The sequence below is a fragment of the Triticum aestivum genome, chromosome 5D (genome assembly GCF_018294505.1).
Source record: "Triticum aestivum cultivar Chinese Spring chromosome 5D, IWGSC CS RefSeq v2.1, whole genome shotgun sequence".
NCBI lineage: Eukaryota > Viridiplantae > Streptophyta > Magnoliopsida > Poales > Poaceae > Triticum > Triticum aestivum.
The window spans coordinates 473,319,939-473,339,576 of NC_057808.1; the positions used below are offsets into that span (position 1 = coordinate 473,319,939).

At 46.2% G+C, this 19,638-nt stretch overlaps 1 protein-coding gene and 1 pseudogene across 2 annotated transcripts; both read left to right on the forward strand.

Annotated features, from left to right (window-relative positions):
- The first annotated feature begins 1,613 nt into the window (after window positions 1-1,613).
- On the forward strand, window positions 1,614-6,387 carry LOC123122898 (disease resistance protein Pik-2). 2 transcript variants are annotated; one of them, XM_044543271.1, is made up of 4 exons: window positions 1,614-1,911; window positions 2,565-3,574; window positions 3,829-5,830; window positions 5,936-6,387. In XM_044543271.1, the coding sequence occupies exons 2-3, from the start codon at window positions 2,583-2,585 to the stop codon at window positions 5,828-5,830; spliced, it is 2,994 nt and encodes a 997-aa protein (XP_044399206.1). In that variant the 5' UTR covers window positions 1,614-1,911; window positions 2,565-2,582; the 3' UTR covers window positions 5,936-6,387. The 2 variants fall into 2 exon arrangements, with proteins under 2 accessions (XP_044399206.1, XP_044399208.1); XM_044543273.1 differs by lacking the exon at window positions 1,614-1,911 and adding an exon at window positions 2,151-2,443.
- A 936-nt stretch (window positions 6,388-7,323) lies between these two features.
- LOC123122899 (uncharacterized) lies at window positions 7,324-18,102 on the forward strand (annotated as a pseudogene).
- Window positions 18,103-19,638: the final 1,536 nt, after the last annotated feature.

Consider the following 19,638-nt stretch of genomic DNA (forward strand, 5'->3'; position numbering starts at 1 on the left):
AGTATCCTTTGTCGTAGTTGTGGCCGTTGATAATAAAGTTCACCGGTGGGCTGTTGCCTTCGGCAAGCCTAGCAAACACCGGCGAGCGCTGAAGCACGTTGATATCATTGTGTGATTCGGCCATGCCAAAGAAAGAGTGTCAGATCCAGAGATCTTGAGCGCCACGGCCTCAAGTATGACAGTGCAAGCCCTGACATGGCCCTTATACTGCCCTTGCCAAGCTGAAGGGCAGTTCTTCCACTCCCAGTGCATGCAGTCTATGCTGCCAAGCAACGCTGGGAAGTCCCTGCTGGCATTCATCGCCAACAAACGGGTTGTATCTTCAGGAGTCGGCTCTCTCAAGTACTCAGGGCCAAACACAACAATAACAGCCTTGCAGAACTTATACAGGGAGTCTAGGGATGTAGACTCGCTCATATGGACGTATTCGTCAATGAGATCACCGGGCACTCCGTATGCAAGCATTCGGATGGCGGCAGTGCATTTTTTACAAGAGGAGAAACCAAACTTTCCAATGTCATCCTCTTTGCACTCGAAATAGTCATCATAGCCGACCACCCCCTCTTTAATCCGGTTGAAAAGATGCCTGCTCATTCAGATGGCGGCAGTGCATTTTTTATAAGAGGAATTTCTGAAGTTTGAACAACGGGTTTGTTGTGTCGAAGTAGTCCTTCCAAAGAAGGAAATGCCCGCTCTCTCGATTGCGATTCAACGCCGGAAGGTGGCCCCGGAATGGAGCCACGGAACGCCGGGCGCTAGCTATTGAGGTGGTGATGGACCAACACGGCAGCCAAGATCTCCTCCTCATCATCGGACGACGAATCGTCGGAGTCGCAAAGAAAATTGTGAAAAAAGAACTCGTCGGCGGAGTCCATGTTGTACCTTGGCAAACTGTCGAGACGGCCGGCGAAGGGAGTCGCCGCGCACACGAACCAGCTAGCTACCCTGTAGGCATCTGACGAGCGTGCCGGCGTCCGACGAGCGTGACGGTGAGATCTGGCCGGGGCGGCTTCTTGGTTGCCGTCGCGGCTGTGTCGGGGGAGCGGGGTGGGAAGCTTTCGGTTCCCCGACGACAAGACGGCGGTGGCGGGCGACGTAGAAGGTGGCGGCGTTGCAGAAGGGATGTTGCGGCGCCGGCAGCTGGCAGAGTCACCGGAAAAATGGGCGGCGGTGTCGGCGACGAAGGGGGCGGGCGATGGTTTACTGTTGGAATGAGAGAGGATGGCCAATGTGCCACCAACCAGCGGGCCAGGGGAAGGAGTAGGCAGGCGCGCGCGTCCGTCTCATGTCCGCGCCGACGCAAATCCGGCTAAAAAATGGGCCGGAAATGAATCGGCACGCGGACGAAAAGCAGACGCGCGTCTGTTTGGGTCGGCGCGTTGGGCCGACTTTTCAGCGCGTTGCCGGCCCAACGCGCCAACCTAAACGAACGCGCGCGGACGAAATGGGTGGCCGCGTTGGAGTTGCTCTAATCTGACCGCATCGCCCACCCGCCTGGCCCACCCGCCAGACGAGTCACACACAGGGACGATCGGGTCCTACCCGATCTACACGCTGTCACGGCAACACCACAGACGCCGTCAAGGCGGAGGCTTGACAGAGAGCGGTGGGTTTCGAAATTTTGGGGAAACGCGCCCCCACACCATTCGCCCTCCCCGTTCCCCTTCCATCCACGGCACCACCCCGCGCGAAACGCAGGGAGAGAAACCCTAGGCTCGTCGGCGGGCGCGGCCGGCGAGGAACAAGGTGGGGGGCGTGTGAGCCGGCGACAACGACCACCACGCGGAGACGAGCAGTACCAGCCGACCAAGCAGCCCGCGCGCGACGAGAGAAGGGGAGGGGGAAGGAAGGAGGTCCCGTCGGTGACGCGAGGCGGGGGCGGCGAACTGCTACATCTCCGGGAGAGAGAAGGTAATTCGCTCGCCCTGGTCTCCAGTTCGTCTCGCGAACGGCAGGGGGAGGGGGGAGAGTGGGGGCAGGGGCGTTTCGCCCACGCCACGTCGTCATCTTTCATCGAGGCTAGGGGAGGAGGCTTGGTGGGGACGCTAGGGGTGGCCAGAGTCGGGGAGGGGGGATCCAGAGTCGATGTCGCCGGTGGGAATAGTCGCGCGCGGAGCCCTGCGTGCAAATCCCACACCCCGCTCTTCACACATCGAGGATCTCACGGGGAACGTTTTTTCAGGCAAGTTTGTTCAGGTAGATGCAGCATTTTTTCCCAATTCACAGATGCTGGCCCTTAAGCAGCTCCTTTTGTCCCCTCATGAACAGGAAGTTCGTAGATGCAAGTGCAGGGGGCAAGTTTGAACAGATGCAAGTGTAAAGAGGACATTTGTTTAGACGAGAGATCAGGCAATACTGACAATAGGAGAGGATCCCCTCAGGCAATAGAGTAGTGCATCATTAGGCAATTCCGTGTTAAAAGCGCCGCAATTCTGCATATACTGTATGTAGTCTCTAGCATGTTCTTCTCTGTTTCTGCATGAAATGGGTGTCTCTAGTATGCTTCTCTGTTTCTGCAAATTTTTGTCTTGCTTTCAGTCTCACCCAATTGCTGCCGTGTACAGCAAAATCGCAACCCGGCGATGGATCTGGTGGCGGCGGGGCGCGGCGAGGCCATCAAATGGCTCCTGAACAAACTCGGGGCGCTGCTTGCTGAGGACTACACTTTGACCCGAGGCGTCCGTGGCGACGTACAGTACATCACCGACGAGCTCGGCGCTATGCAGGCGTTCATTGGCGACCTCTGCTGCACGGAGCCCCACGGCCACGACCTCCGGGCAAGGGATTGGCTCAAGCAGATCCATGAGGTCACCTACGACGTCGAGGACTGTGTCGACGACTTCACCCACCGGTTGCATCACGACCCCACCACCGACCTTTGCTGCTCGTTTGCCGCCTCTAAAATCTATGAGGTCTGGACGTGGTGGCCTCGCCACGAAATAGCTTCTACTTTATCTGAACTCAAGATGCGGGTGCAGCAAATCGGGGAACGGTGCATCCAGTGCAGCCTCGACAACCCAAAGACCAGCAGCGACAGGCCCGGTGGAGCTGCCATTGGGTTCAACGCTGCAGAGAATCAGCAGACAAGGCTTGCGCTTGTTAGAACCAAGACACCCGTGGGAGTTGAAAGGGACATGGAGATGCTTGGGAAATGGATGCTGACAGCTGAGGGGCCGGCAGAGACCATTGCACAGCAACTTCCAAGCAATAGCACCGTTGTCCCTGTGGAAGAACCTAATGCAGATCCAACAAACCATGGTGTGCTATGCATAGTCGGATTGGCAGGGGTGGGCAAGACCACAATAGCCAGATCATTATATCAAAACTTCAGTGATCAGTTTGACCGCAGGGCGATGGTCACAGTGTCACAGAAATCTGATGTAGAGGCAGTACTAAGGAGTATACTCTACCAGATCATGCCACAGGTCAGAGAAGGTACCAGGCAGCAGCGGTGGTGGGACACATCTCATGGCAGTATTAGGGGCAGCACCTTGAAGAAAGCACGTGATAGGCTACAAACATTGAAACTTCAAAAACTCAAGGAAGAGCTTAAGGAGCACTTAGAGAAATACAGGTATAACATCCATCAAGTGGTCCTTTGTGTAGCTCATCACTATGCTTTCTATGCATATTACATGAAAGCATCATCGAATTGCATAAACTAGTCTTCACATGATTTACATCAGTTTTTCTTATGTTATTTGAATTCAAGTTCAACAAGATAATTTTTTGCTAGATATGTACTTTCATTTCACTCTTTGTTATTCCAACACTTCATTTACATTGTTTAAAAGTGACTCATCTTGTTATCTTTTCTTCTCATGGCAGTTACCTGCTCGTGCTGGATGATGTTTGGTCTACTGATATGTTGGAGCTGATAAAGAAGTCACTGCCTAAAAGTGAGAAAGGTAGCAGAGTGATTGTTACGTCAAGATTCCAGGCTGTTGCCAGTGCTTCAGTAAGGAATAAAGGAGATTATCTTTACGAGGCTGTAATCCTCAGCGGGGACAAATCTGAAGTATTATTTATGGACATCATGGCTGAAGCTAAAGGTTGCCAGGAACAGCAAGATAAGAGCAAAATTATACCTGAACACTGGGAAATGTGCATGAGGCTGCCATTGGCGATAGTTATCATGGCTGGATATGTTGCCTGCAACCCACATATTTCTGACTGGAAACAAGTTTTTAAGGATCTGGTACCAGATTATCTGAAACCTCTTTCCCATGATGGATTAATGTGCATTATTGATAATTGCTATTTTGATATGCCACTTGAGATCAAAAGATGCTCTCTATATCTCAGTATATTTCCAAGCAGTTCGCAAAATAGCAGGAAACGCCTCTTAAGAAAATGGATCTCAGAAGCTCTTGTCAGTGAGAAACAAGGATTGAGCGTAGAAGAGGTTGCAGAAACATGCTTCAATCATTTGATAAAGAGACAGATAATTCGAGCTGTGAAGCACAGTAGCAATGGAAAGGTGAAGACCTATGAAGTTCATCACATGATACATGAGTATCTTGTGTGCAAGGCGGGTGAAGAAAATTTTGTCACTGTGGTTGGTGGCCAGTGGTTCGTTGCACCGCCCAGTAATATGGTTCGGCGTTTGTCACTTCAGAGTGATGGTTTGAAGACTGAGAGTGCAAAAAATAACATGAACCTATCCCATGTGCGATCGTTGAGCGTATTTGGTACTTTGAATGGGTTGCTTTCCAAGCCACAAAAGTTGAGAATTGTGCAACATTTGGATCTTGAAGGCTGTACAGATTTCAAACAAGAACACACAAAAGTTGTCTGCGAACTTTTTCTTCTCAAGTACCTCAGCCTCCGCAGAACAGACATCACAAAGCTTCCTAAAGATATAGGGAAACTTCAGTATTTAGAGACCCTTGACATCAGGGAAAGTGGTATTACAAAGTTACCCAAAACTATTTGCCAGCTGGAAAAGGTGAAGAATATACTTGGCGGGAACAAAAAGACACGGAAGGCATTGAAGCTTCCTGAGGATATGAAGAAGAAGCCAATAAAATCCCTCTGTGTATTGTCAGGCATCGAAATTGTCGAAGGACCATCTTCAGTAGCAGATTTCCGTCAGCTGACCAAGCTGAGGAAGCTTGTAATCTACAAGTTGAACATCAAGAATGAGGGTAAACTTTTCGATGAATTGAGGTTCTCTATTGAAGATCTTTGTGGCTACTCGCTCCAAACCCTTGTAATTGATGATGGGTCTGCTGGTTTTCTCAGCTCATGGGGTTGTCTCTCCTCCCCGCCCAAGTTTCTGAATGCCCTTGAGCTGTCTTGCAAACTGCAGGCGAAAGTGGTTAATCTCCCAAAATGGATCATTGAACTGGACACACTGACAAAGCTAACCCTCTCACTCGGGATGCTTAGCTCAGATGCTTTGGTGCAACTTAGCCAGCTGAGGAAGCTGTTCTCTCTCACATTTTCTCTTGATGACGCAAAACAGGGTCTAGAACCGGAAGCCACTTGCAGACAGATCCAGCTTCACTTGGAACATCCTAACATTACCATGATGATCATAGTTCACCCTGGTGGATTCGAGAGTCTGAAGCTTCTTCGTTTTTCTGCCCCTTACGTGCCAAAATTGGTGTTTCTGGAGAAGGCTACACCGAACCTCGAAAGGCTTGATCTACGGTTCTTTGCTTTTGAGGGAGTTGACGGTATAGAGCACCTTAAGGTTCTGAAAGAGTTGCACTTAAGTTTACACAACAATGGAAGTCGGGGTACCGAAAAGATAATACAACAGATTTCAAATGAAGCACGGCAATGTGAGAATGGACCAAAGTTGATTGTCGATCAGTACCATTAGGTAGTCAAAATCCAGTTTTCATATCATCTTAACTTCTGTTCTTCATATGCTTCTGTCTTGCTATATGGGCGAACATCATGTTGACAAAATTTTGTTTCTCATCAGTGTCTATGGATGCGGCTCAGCGAGGAACTACAACTGAGTGAACCGTGCCTGCTGGTGGTCGATAGGGCTGCACTTCCGACTACATGACTTCTCCCGTCCTCTGTTGACCTTTACATCAGTTTCTGTTAGGAGTCTGTATGGATAACTTCTTGTGCTTCATGTGTCGCCTTGTCCGTATGAGCTTTGTGTACGGTGTGGTTCTTGATAATGAAAATACAGGCTGAGCCCTTGGACCTGAAGAAGTAACTTCGTTTACTTAGGATGAGAATGTGGCATTTGTTCATGAGGTAGTGCCATAGTGTGGTGGCGAATGGTGATAATGATTTTGTTCTTAGTTGCATGTTGTGATGTGAAACTTGATAATGCTTTTTGTTCTTTGCTTGACTATGAGAAGGGCTACAACAGCTGCTTTTTGAGAATTTTGATGGTAATAAATGCTTGCTGTTCTTAGATGTTGTGGTGTGACAATCGCCGATTGTGTCACCATTCCAATGTTCCTACTTCTGGGCTCTTCCTCTGTCTGTTGTTTTGGAGTGTTGCATTCCTGAAATCTGCAGACTTGTTATTTATATTGTTCACAGGTTGCCGCCCATTGGGCAACCATCAGCGTGCTCTTGTTGTTAGTCTAGCCTGTAACATGTTGAAAGCACATGCATGAGTGTGCATCTGCAGTTCCTATGGTGACACCCTGCAGGGATTGTTGCATCCTGAAGCTGCTCGGCTCGTTTCAGTTTTACCCGCGCCATGGTAGAATTTGAGATGTGGTGGCTTCTCGGTCTTCGTCAGCAGCTATGTCTGACAAGTCCAAGAAGAAGCCGGTGGGAATGATTGAAGATGTTTCACCGAGATTAGATAATCATCGTATGCCCTCCCTCCCTTCTAAAATACTTGTCAAAGAAATGAATGTATCTAGATGTATTTTTTAAGATTTTATGATGAGTGCCCAAGTAAGCGAGCGACTTCCATATACTATCCTTCTTGGCTTCTTGCAAACTTTCTTAAATATATTTAAGAGACTTCACGGTCGGATTTATTTTTTCCAATGGCATGCTAATGGAGTAATATCACTATGAAGAGATTCTCGACTTCTCAAACCTCTCATTGAATTTCTATATTCAGTTCTTGTTGCCAGGCAACAAATTTCTCAATAACACTCAGGTTACAGAGTCATTGTTGCCTGGAGGGCCGCGGCGGGAACGCGGGGAAGGCGGCGGTCCGCCGACTGCGCGCCACCACTTCCCAAAATCTTTAAAGTAGTTGTTGTTACCATAATCATATATATTACCACCGTTTCAAATTAGGTGTATTAGATTAGTCTAGATACGGGACGAAGGTCTGTGAATATTATTTTTCTCAAATATAATAATAATCTCTCTATGGGTCATGATCACCTGCTGGCTGCACAAGTTGACTTGCTTAGCAGAAGGAGGCGGTGGGATAAAAACATGGAACGGAACAGAACAGAAGAGGTGATTTCAGTTTCCAAGAGGATGAGGCAGCAGACAGCGCGGGAGGGACGTCGCCACGCCGGATGCCGCCCGCCTCCATTATGTCAGGCATGAGCGAAGCCGTCGTTGGCCTCTGCCATGCCGCTGCCTAGATCTTCCCCCCCTCCCCCGGTCCACGGCTCGCCCTCCCAGGAAACTGCTGGTAGTATAGAGCGGCGATGGAGGCGGAGGAGCTGCTGAGGAAGATACGGGAGCTGGAGGAGGGCCAGGCCGAGCTCCTGCGGGAGATGGGCAGGCTCGCGCCGGAGCGCCGCGGCAGTGGCGGCGCGCAGCGGGCGGCGGACCGCCGCCGCCGCCCGCCTTCCCCCGCGTTGCCGCCGCGGCACCCCTCCTTGTCGCGCGCGCTCCCGGACTCGTCGCCGCGGCCGCTCCGCGACAACCGAGCCAGGCTCTCCGACAGGCACTGCCACTGGATACTGCAGTCGCTGGGCCAGGCCGTGCACATCATCGCGCCCGACGGCAAGCTCCTCTACTGGCGAGACTCCACCCGCTGTTGATGCTCACCAAGTGTTCGATGAAATGTCGAACCGGTGTTATGCATAGCTTGAACCATACGATGTGGGCCTCTTGGTTGTTTATAGTTGTATAATCCTGCCCACTGAGTGAAAAATTGCCGCCGGGACCTACTGTGTAATCTTGCACTGCACGAATCTGTTGTGCTGTTACAAGGATGCAATGGCCTTTCCCTTGGGCCTGCATTGAAGTAGCCCTGTGTGCATTAGCTTTATGTAGTAGAGGAAACTATGGGTTTACTGGGCAGAAATCAGTTGCTAAATTCAGAATGGTGGATGCCCAGCCTCTAGCTTGTCCTGGTGAATTGGTGATCACACTGGGGTGTTTTATGACATTGATCTGCTTATCATCAACACATCGTATGTACTTAGGGTAACTTAGGTTAGGTTACTTCAAGATGTAGTGCTAAAATCTGAACACGATTCTTTTGTACTAAATCAGCGACAAGTAATATGGAACGGAGGGAGTGAAAGACACTGGTTGTATCACAACCTCTTTTTTTTGCGTGATTGCATCGATAATTCAAGAATATATTTCATTCTGCTATTGGTAAGCAAACTTGACCCACAAAAACTGTACAAACGTTGAAGCATCATGTCTGCTTTAAAGCTGTACGTTATCTCAGATTAATTGGAATGAAAGGGCCAACACTCTGTGCACGCCGCATATTTGGTGGACCTCACTCCTCAGTTATAATGGTGGATACATATCAGGCATTTTTCGTATTAAGAGATCTTAATTACAAGTCTCTGGTCCACTTTCGGTATATGATTTCACTTCCGAAATTGCTTAAAAGACTGATTGAGAAGTTATGCTGCTTTTCTGGCAACAAGGAACATGTAGTGAAAATGTGAAAATATTGCTGTTTTTCCTTGTGCCTCTGAAATTTTAGTTTTGTTACTCAAATACATAGCATATTTTGTGTATATAATTAGTGTAGATCCCATGCTCTCAACTGGTCAACTTGGCTCAAGAGGCATGTAAAATTATTCATGTAATCTGCATTTCTTCACATGCCTCACTCTGCTCGATCATATGAAGTATCTTTTTGCCAAACTCTTACCTTTGTACTGTAACCTAGGAACCGGTATGCTGAGCATATGTATGGCTATTCTGCATCAGAAGCAATTGGCCAAGATGCTGTCGAATTAATTGTTCATCCTACTGACTTTGATGCAGCAAACATCATTATCCAGAATATATTCATGGGGAAGTGTTTTAGGGGAAAGTTCCCCGTTAAAAACAAGTCAGGGGAGAGGTTCTTTATTGTTGTCCATAACACTCCTTTATATGATGACGATGGTAGCTTGATTGGCCTCATATGTCTCTCGCTTGATGTACGAACATTGGAGGAGATATTTTGTCCTTCCGTCACAGAGAATTCCTATCAAAATTCAGCAAAGCCCCATTTTCATGTTAACAGCCGGATTGAAAGTGGTTCACAAAACAAAGGTTCTTTTGACTCCCAGCGACCTCTTCAATCTGCTATCACCTCCAAGATAACAACTTTTGTAAGTCGCATTTCTAAGCAAACAGAAGAAAGAATTACAGTGTTCAGTTTTAATGGAAAGATTCTCTTTCTGATATTTATTCATAATTTAGTTCCTAGTGTATTCTCTTTCTAATTTTAAGTAACAACACAGGCCACCAAGCTTACAAGTAGAGTCCCTTCTCGGACAAGGACAGGTCAGAATTGGGAGAGACAGTGTGCTAGTGGCTCTGAGGATCAATATTCTGAACATGATGTTAGGGCGGACCTGACATCAAGTGAGGCAAGCACCCCAAATGAGGATGTACAGTCTGGTGTCTTTGCTGCTGTAGAGAAATCCCCTGGGCAGTTGAGCAAAACAAGTACTGATGATTCAGGAGAAGGAAAAGTAGGGTTTCACAAAATGTTCAGTTCAGAGCCCGAGGAATTGCTGGCCAAGAAGGGGATATCTTGGCCTCGGAAAGGGCGTGAAAATGATGGGGGTTCTGGAAGGAGTAACATAACCTCAACACATTTGCATGATAAGCAAGAGAATGACCAGAGTCATCAGAGAGTTCCAGTTCTAGAGCCCATCATAATTCCAGACTGCCAAGACAGTGAATACGCCCAGTCAGGTTTCTGGTGGACTTTTAACAACACCAGTAGTATGAGCAGCACAAGTACTAGTGGCAGTCCTATCGAGAGAGTGGATTATGAAGTAGACTGCTTACATTATGAGATTCTGTGGGAAGATCTAGTAATTGGAGAACAAGTAGGTCAAGGTAGTTATTCTCCCTTTGCAATTACCCCATCTATTTGGACATGTACACAACCACATATCTTGTTAGCATGTTCTTAAACGATTTAGGCGTAGGCATAGCAACAGTTTGTACTCTTCAGAACTGCTTAAAGAGTGTTTGTTCTCAGTAATTCCTCAGTGGGCATGCCTCTAGGTAATACCTCGTTTATTCTCATCTTCTCTTTGGCTAATCCAAATCAGTTCTCTTTCAGTAATTCCTCATTGTGCATGCCTGTTAAATAATAGTTTGTGTTCATTTTTGTCATAATCCTATCAGTTCTATCTCTTCTTGCCTTCAATAGTCGAAACACTTCAGTTATTTACTTATTTTCATGATTTTACAGTTGTCCTGATGTCATTAGTTCCATGTCACAACTGCGATAGCATTTTTCATGTGTATGCTTATACTTGTACGGTTTTTTATAGAAAATGGAAGCCTTATTGCCCCGGCCTCTGCATCATAGATGCATATGGCCTTAACTGTTCCGACGTTTATTACAAGTTATCAAAATGTAGCCTAATAAAAAATGGTGGTAGACCACAAATCCTCACAGTCCGCAACTAAAAGTGTGACAGGCCACAGACTTAGATACTAAGAAGCCTATCACTTGCATGACATCCAACCCGGGACATAAACTTCCTGGTAAGTCACTCGAGCTTCTTTGTGCCATGCTCATTGGCTTCTTGCGCTGCACCTTCTGTAACAACACCCAAGACCGCAACCAACTGGTTCACGAGAGTAACATCTGCGTACAAGATTGAACTTCTTGCAGAATTAACGTTGCATAGCCAAATGGACCAAAATTAACACTGCATAGCCAAACGGACCAAATATATACAGCATTCCATGCATGCATGTTAACCCACACTCAAAAGATAGACGTCAGATAACTTCTTGCTCAAAACAAAAGCTGCAGCACGTGCCCCCCTTGCCATTTGCGCTTCATCAAATATTATCCTTTTGTGAGGATAACCCCCCGACAAAGGACCCAAATGAACACCTTGATTTTAAGTGGCGATTTAAGTCTCCGAAGCCTTTTGGATCTGAAACGAACCCTTGTGTCTATAAGGGCTGCATACATGGATTTCACCCGAAAAAAAACAGAGGAATGCAAATCCCTCTAGCACGAATCCTCGTTCTGAGAAAGTTGCACCACAGCTACCGTGGACAATGGTGTTCCAATCAGCTAACTCCTGACCTATAAGAGTCCCCAAGAACAGAGGCCACTGTAGCATGTTTGTTACGTACAATGGTAAACAACCTGGGAACAAGGTAGAAAAGGTGCATCCCCTAGCCATATGTCTTCCCGGAACAGGACTGATTCACCATTTTCCATGCAAAATGGTCCAAAATGAAGGAAGGTTTCTTTAACGTACATAAGACATGTACATGTACTTGTTTACTACTGAAATTTCATGTAGATAATCAAATAGAATTAGTAAGAAAATGCCTATTCTTGAACTGCTGTATGCAAGAGGGCATTGCCTGCTTCTGTAAGAGAGACCACTCATTTTGTACTATTCTCGTGTTTGATTCATGCAGGTTCTTGCGGAACAGTGTATCATGCTTTGTGGTATGGCTCGGTATGTATGTTCTGTCGCATGGTTATGTATTAAGCTTTACATCTTAATGATCAATTCTTAATATTTATCCATGTTTTTGTAGGATGTGGCAGTTAAATTGTTCTCCAGGCAGGAATATTCAGAAGAAATGATAAATACCTTCAGACAAGAGGTAGGCATCTATATATGACTGCAATTTCTGCTGACCCTCAATTGCTGATGAAATTGAGTATTATGTCAATGAAACTGCATTATATCTACTGTCTTATTGAATCATATACTCCAGTGCTCAAACTAACTCCAGATTACGGTTGGACCCTGTGATGTTCACTGAACCGATAAATTGCTATTTTTCTTTTCTGTGTTGTTGCTCATGTGGGTAAATTCCACTATGTTGATTTCTTTTGTAAGATATCAATTAGCAGTACATTGATAACTTTCTTAATCCTGTTCTTGTGAACCCTTTTCCATAATTGTGGCCATGACCATACTTGTGTTCATCAAATTTGTAGGTATCATTGATGAAGAAACTACGACATCCCAGTATAATACTTTTCATGGGCGCAGTTGCATCACACGAACGACTTTGTATTGTAACAGAATTCCTCCCACGGTAGGCTATATCTCCCACATGTTTGTCTCTGCGGTTGTTACTTTTTTGACTTTACTTGGTGGAAGACAAGCAGTATGCAGTCCATTTTTTCTACCATACTTATGATCTGGGCCCATAGGAACAATGGTAGAATCCAAATCATTCACCAAGGAATTCTCAGCAGTCTATGCCCCGCTTTGAAATGTAAGTGGTTCTTGATGGTCACTGATCCGTAGCAAGCTGGGGTTGAAAAGATGTGCTCTGTTTCATAAAAAATATAAGTTCTGTTGAGGAATTTCAAATGAGAAGGTTCATTCATGAAAAAAATGGTAATTCAGAACTATAGGTTTGTCCTTGTTTTTTTTAGAAAAGGAGGATGACCCCCGGCCTCTGCATCTGGGAGATGCATACGGCCACTTTATTAATTATTCTCGAGGACCTTACAAAGTATTACAAACAATATACCTGAATCCACCATCTTGGCAACATATGCCGCTACTCTTATCCATATGATGAAGGGATGCTAGCTGGGCCATTACCCAAACCACTCACCTAAACCAAACATCAAAAGCCGGAAGCCCCAGCCGAGCCACATACCGGGTCTGGGGCACAATCCGGTCAGACGCACTCTTGTGTCGTCGCCGCCATCTTCCACAGGTCCGTCTTCAGATTATATTGAGTCTTCTACCTTGTGAAGGCCACTTCTGCCATCGACGTCACCATGACGCCAGACAGCTACCTCCTCCTACGCGAGTCCATCTCCGTGCATCGGACGCCGAGCCTCCACAGCGCCATGCCGCCGAACTCCGCCGCCATCAATGAGTGAGATGAAGTACCGCTCCACCACGGCAAGTACAAGGTGAGGAAGGGCGAGGTCGCCGTCGGAGACACGGCCGGAAGATAAGCACCGCAATCACGAGACATGCCCGGAGCTGCGACGTGGTAGATCAGACGGACCGCCACCAGGATCCAGACAATCTCGCCATGCACGCCCAGCATCCCCATGCCCAAGTCGGCGCCTTCAAGAAGGTGACGACGCTGTGGCGCCGCCGCCGCTTAACCACCGGGGCTAGGGTTTTCACCCGGGCGCAGGGGAAGGGGGGAGGCACGGGAGGTTTAGCCTCGGCGCCGCCACCAAGGAGGGAATGGCGTCCGGGACGCCATCGACGCCGTGACCGCCACCGGCGGCCAAGGGTTTCCCCCGGACAAGCACCCTGCCGCCACCTCCGAACCAGCCACAACGTCAACAGGCGCGTGCACGCTAGAGATCCAGGCCAGCCGGAGGTCATACATCACGAGCGGACCAGATCGCCTCCGATCTGACGAGGGGAGCCCGGGGCCTCCCCGCGCCATGACCAGTGCCCACCGGGACCTCGCTGCCCGCGCAGCCGAGGGGATCCGGCCTACCTCACCGACGAGCACTCCCCGCCACCGGAGGAGCGCTGTCCGCACCAGCGAGGCCGCCGCCTCAGATCCGCCGCGAAGAACGCCGCGCCGCCACCGGCCCGCGCGCTCCAGTGACGTGCCGCCCCGGCCAGCAGGCCGCGCCGCCCCGCACACTAGCGCGCACCACCCGACGCGCCGGCCGCCGAGCTCCACCGCCACGCCCGAAGAAGCAGCCCCCCGCGGCCCCTGTTCCAGGCGAGGAAACGAGATCCCGCCGCCGCCGGCACCGCGCGGGCTTTGCCCGGCGGCGCCCGCCGGCGGCGGCGGGAGGAGAGGAAGGAGGTGGGGGCTGGGTTCGGCGGCGGCTAGGGTTGGGCGCCCGGGTCGCCCGCGGGGGGGCGACACGGGGCTGGGTTGTTTGCTTATCTACCTGGTTTGTCCTTGTGGGGGCTCAGAAGTGGAGGTAGTAGATGTAACTAATTAAGGATGAGAGTCAAGGATTTTGCTCGCCTTCCTTCACCCCAATATGGCTGCCTCTGATAGTTTCTTGTGTTCCTTCTCTCGTATATTTGGAATGATTCTCTCCAGAAGTCCACCATCCAAACTTTGATCATAACCAGTGGGCTACACAACTTGAGTCAAAGTGAGCTTCTTAGCTTTATACTCCATCACCATAATTCTACTGCCCTTGTTGAGTTGTGTTTATGTAATCCATGTGAAGTTTGTGTTCGGACCTGTACTTTGCAGTCACTTTCTTAGTTTCTTGGAAGATTTCACAGATAAATATGAAAGAGAAATAGTCCCTCCGTTTCAAATTAGCTAGTGCATTAGGTTTTGTTTTGCCTTTGACAAACAATTACTCTTTTGATATATACTTTATGCGACATAAAGTTGATGTCATTAGATGTACTTGTGGTTATGATTTTGTATTACAAAAATTATATATTAATAGTGTAATTGCTAGTCAAAGGCTTGTCTGAACGAAACCTAATACGCCGAAGCGGAGGGAGTATCATGTAGACATGTTGGTCTTTCCACATTAACTAACGTGCAAAAAAAGAAAAAGGAAGTGCAAGTGTGTCACCCCAGGTTGGTTGTGTGCCTCTGTGAGTAACTGGGGAATAGCCAAAGCCCAAAGGGAAGTGTAAACCTAATCCAGTTACTTGTAGTAAATGGTTTTTTTCATGAATGACACATTAGTTATCTTGGTAATCCAGTTAGAGCCAAGCCTAGCCATTACAGAGAGAGGGGGGCTGTACAGTTTTGGTTTTCTTTCATTGCAGTAGCTTTGTCTTGTTTTGTTTATTTTTCAGTAGTTTATCCAGTTTGAGAAAAAAAATATAGAGCTAACCACATTGGTCTTTTTCCATGGTGTTGTACTGATGCTGCAAGGTCACCTGAAGCTCTTACTTTCGTTAACCATACTTTTTTGAACATTTCCAAGGGTTAACAGGTGGCTCAGTGGCTAGCACACATAGCTGTGTGACTAAGAACCCGGGCTTTATATCCACCTTCCTCTTACCGAAAAAGTTGGGGCTGCTAGTACCCTTGGTTCTTTTCATTTGACACTGAAACCACTTTCCAGTGATTGCTGACTTACCACTAGGTGGACTAGTCTCTGTTTTCTCTTGGTTTTGAACCATTCTGGTTATTGCAAATTTAGTTTGGGCATTCTTCTGTAATTGCTTAGACTTTAGTATCTCTTGAGAGGTCAGTTTTTTTACTTCCTCTGTATAACACAGTTCCATGTTGCAGAGGGAGTTTGTTTCAGTTGCTTCGAAAGAACACTAGCAAGCTGGATCCAAGACGGAAACTTAACATGGCCATAGACATCGTAAGTCTATTTTCTCTTGACAGCTGGTTCAGGAAGTCAAGCCAAATACATTATGTGTAACTGTTAAGAAATGAACATATTGTAGCAGAAAAATTGGATAAGCATTCTTCCCCTGCCTATCTGAAGAGACAATTTGAATGTACGCATAAATTTTGTTAGCACCGATGTGGAAGCAAAGTTGAACTGAATGTAAATTAAGCCATGTCTTTAGCTCCAGTGTAGAAGAAGGAAAGAAGAAAAGAGGTGATATCCTGTGCCTGCCATCTCACATGGTATCTTGAGCTATGACACACACTATTTTACCATGATCATGAGCGAATAATCTATCACCAAGGTGGTGAGCAATGATGTGGGCATAGCTTAGGGCAATTAGGTAAGCGTGTGTGATATGTGAGTTAGTGCCTTCCTGCGTGTCGGCATTGATTGCGCATGACTGTATGAACGTTATTACCTAATCAATAAAGCTCACCCTTCAAAAAATTAAGCCATATATGTAGCTTCAGTGTATGGAAGAATGAAAGGAGGAGGTGACATCATGTACCTGCCATCTAACAAGGTATCTTGAGCTACCACACACGCTATGTTACTATGATCATAAGTAAAGATTGTGCGTGATTGTATGAGCCTTATTACCTAATCAGTAAAGCTCACCCTTAAAAATTTTAAGCCATATCTGTAGCTTCAGTGTATGGAAGAATGTAAGAAGGATGGAGGTGACATCCTGTACCTGCCATCTAACAAGGTATCTTGAGCTACCACACACGCTATGTTGCTATGATCGTAAGTAAATATTATATCACCAAAAGTCGATCATGATTTATGTCATTAACCCATGGAGATAAAACACATAATTTTCCTGTTATGGAAGCTTTCATTGCCACGTGGATTATTAAAAATCATTATATTGTTGCAGGCAAGAGGCATGAATTATCTTCACAATTCCATCCCCGCTATTGTGCACCGTGATTTAAAATCATCAAACCTGTTGATAAAAATTGGACTGTAAAGGTAACTATGAAACTTAGTTCTCCATACTTTTATGTTTTCTGTGCTCACTTATTTCAATTAGGTTGCAGACTTTGGTCTTTCGCGTCTCAAACTCGAAACATTTCTGACAACAAAAAATGGAAAAGGAACAGTAAGTACAGGCAAACTTGACTTTTGGCATCGATTCTCCAGGCTAACTAGGGTGTTTTTAACTTCAATCTCCTACCGGTTTTCTCTATATATATACTGTAAACATCTGATAGCTAGCTTCCATATCCAGCCGCAGTGGATGGCTCCAGAAGTGTTACGAAGTGAACCTTCAAATGAAAAGTAAGCTCAACATGAACACTTTTTAACAATAGATGTTCTTATTACCTACAGATAATCACTCGTTTCTTCCCTTTTGTTAAATATAGGTCTGATGTATACAGCTACGGAGTGGTCCTGTGGGAGCTTGTTACCCAGAAGATACCATGGGATACTCTCAATCAAATGCAGGTGTGTTTTGCTATGTAGTATTATGTATGTTTGGTTAGGTAATTAATATTCTGAATTTCTATCAATATTTGGTGCTAACTGTGTGGTTTTGACTTCAGTGGTGCTGTTTCATACAGCAGATCGATAAAGAGTGCCAGCTTGATCTGTTCTAAAAATATACTTAGATACAACCTGATAATAACAAATTTGATGTTTCTTCACTTCATTATTTCCTCCATTCTCTTTTCAGTCTAGCGGCAAGGTTAACACTAAGATGCTTTTGTCAGGGCTTGGTTTTCTGTTGAAGAATTGCATGAAAGGTCCTTAAAAGTTGCACTCTCCCAATTCCTAGGGTGTCATTTTGCCCTTTTCACCCTTAGAAACAAGTCTTCAGATATCCCTTTTCTGGGTGTCCTAGAACCAACATTCCCTTGAAAAGTACTGGCTTACTGGTGAATCTTTACAAAAAAACTGCAATCATCACTGTTGTAGTTTAAGAAAACCTGTTTGCTTGTTTATATAAGCATGTTAGAAGATAAGAAAACCTCTAACGCTGCGATCCCTATGTGGCCAGATTATCGCAGCTGTGGGTTTCATGGACCGTAGACTGGAAATTCCGAGCAACACGGATCCTCGGTGGGCATCAATCATCAAGAGTTGCTGGAACAGGTACATTACTACTACTTTGTTGCGCACCACTCCTACATGAATGATTCCCAGTGCGGCTAAAGGGTTACCCTTTCCGTGAGCAGTGACCCGCAGCGTCGCCCTTCGTTCCAAGAGCTCCTGGACAGGCTCCAGGAGCTGCAAAAGCAGTATGCGATGCATGCTCAGACGCGGCGGCAAGTGGCTGGGAAAGATGCTGGAAAGATGAGCGTTGAAGATTGCTAGCTGTCATTTTAGCACGGTTGGTTCGTTGGGCGCGAGCTGAGAAGGCTGAGGTATGTTTTCCATGTTATTTCCGAGAGGAGGAACCATGGCCGGAGCAGAAATGCACTGTTTGGGATTGCAGTTTGTTTGTTTCAAGGCAGGGAGGGTAACATGGCGCTGATGACATAAGATGAGACTGACAGTCGTTGGAGGCAATGTAGTAACAACCTATAGTTTGTCTTAACTCGTAATGGATTATGTACCATGTGAATTGTCGTTTTTCTTATATAGGAGGCGTTTTATATTGTACTAAAACGATTCGCATGAAGCTGATGGACAGCAGAGCTCAAAACAGCCTGAGGACGACTCAAAAAAGTATGTGTAGGGCCTCTGTTCCGCAGGATTAGGAAAGCTGAGGGTTCTTCTGAAATATCTGAACCGTTGGAAAATTCTCCGTGAAGACACGGCGTGAAAAATTGTTACAGTGAGAAAAATTTCGGCCTGTATGCGTTTCCTGTGCTATATATGAAAAAGGACGTGGCTAGCAGGCGCCCGAACGCCCGTTGGTGGGATCAAGCGCTTGTCTAAATATGGAAGGAGCAGCCAAGCGTGCTTTATACAGTCCGTCAGAAAAGGAATCTTGTCCATACGTGCATTTATTTGGGGTTTAAAAAGTTTAAAATACTGTAACTTTTGATTTAAGCGTCAAAATCCAGTTTCGCTTTCACGGTTGGGTTTCTCGCGACGAGTTCTTCAAAACTAGATCTCATATCGATATGCTCCGTTAAACTTTTTTTGCGAGGCAACTTTGGGTATGATGAAGGCAACTTTAGTGTTATAGGAAAGCAACTTCATTGTTTTGCCTTGTAGATGTGCCTATGAGGTTGGTTTGTGTAAAAAATGAGAAAATCACACAAAACATGAGGCACCTTTAGTGCTACATATAAGCAACGTCATTGCACTATGTGTATCAATGAATTTTGCTAATAATCCCAACTTGCTTATCGTGTTTGCTCAGTTGCCTACTGTGGATGGTCAGTTGCCTACCACTGATGCCCAGTTGCCAACAATACAATAAAAATGGGCCTACCATTGATGCACGGGTGCCTGCTATTATTAATTAGTTGTCTATCATTGCTGCTTAGTTTTCTAACTTTGCAAATTAATTGCCTAGAATATTACGGAGTTGTTATCACAAAGCAATTAATGTGTACTCTCGATCTAACTTGGTATCTAGACAAAAGCAATGATATAAGGAAAAGTCTAAGTTCTCCATTGATGAGGTTAATGGAGGCAAAACAAGGACAATGACTTTAAGATTGTTATGCACTCGAGTATCACACAAAAACCGTTAGCAACTTTTGAGGTGTTTTTGTGCAACTCTAGTGCATTCGACAAGTAACTCATGTGTTTTTTCATTATTATATCTGAAGATTTCAATAATTTTCGCGGGCAACTCGTGCAAAAATTATGAACAACTTGCGTATGTTTATTGGAAACTGTCTGATCCACCACCTATATATAAAAAATTCTCATCACCCTAGATGCAAGTTCTCATATGCCCCCACTTATGCAACTACTCAACACCCATGACCTGGATAGCCAACATTCACACGCTCAGTAGTATTGCGGGGAGACTCCCCTTAAAAAGGAATGCACAAGGCAACCATCCATCCAATATAGTTTTAAAATTTGGAATCATGATA

Bases quoted from the DNA above. Each gene is read 5' to 3' on its own strand.
- LOC123122898 (XM_044543271.1), top strand. From the start codon at position 2,583: ATGGATCTGGTGGCGGCGGGGCGCGGCGAGGCCATCAAATGGCTCCTG. The intron at 3,575-3,828 runs GTATAACATCCA...TTCTCATGGCAG, and splicing joins GAGCACTTAGAGAAATACAG to TTACCTGCTCGTGCTGGATG.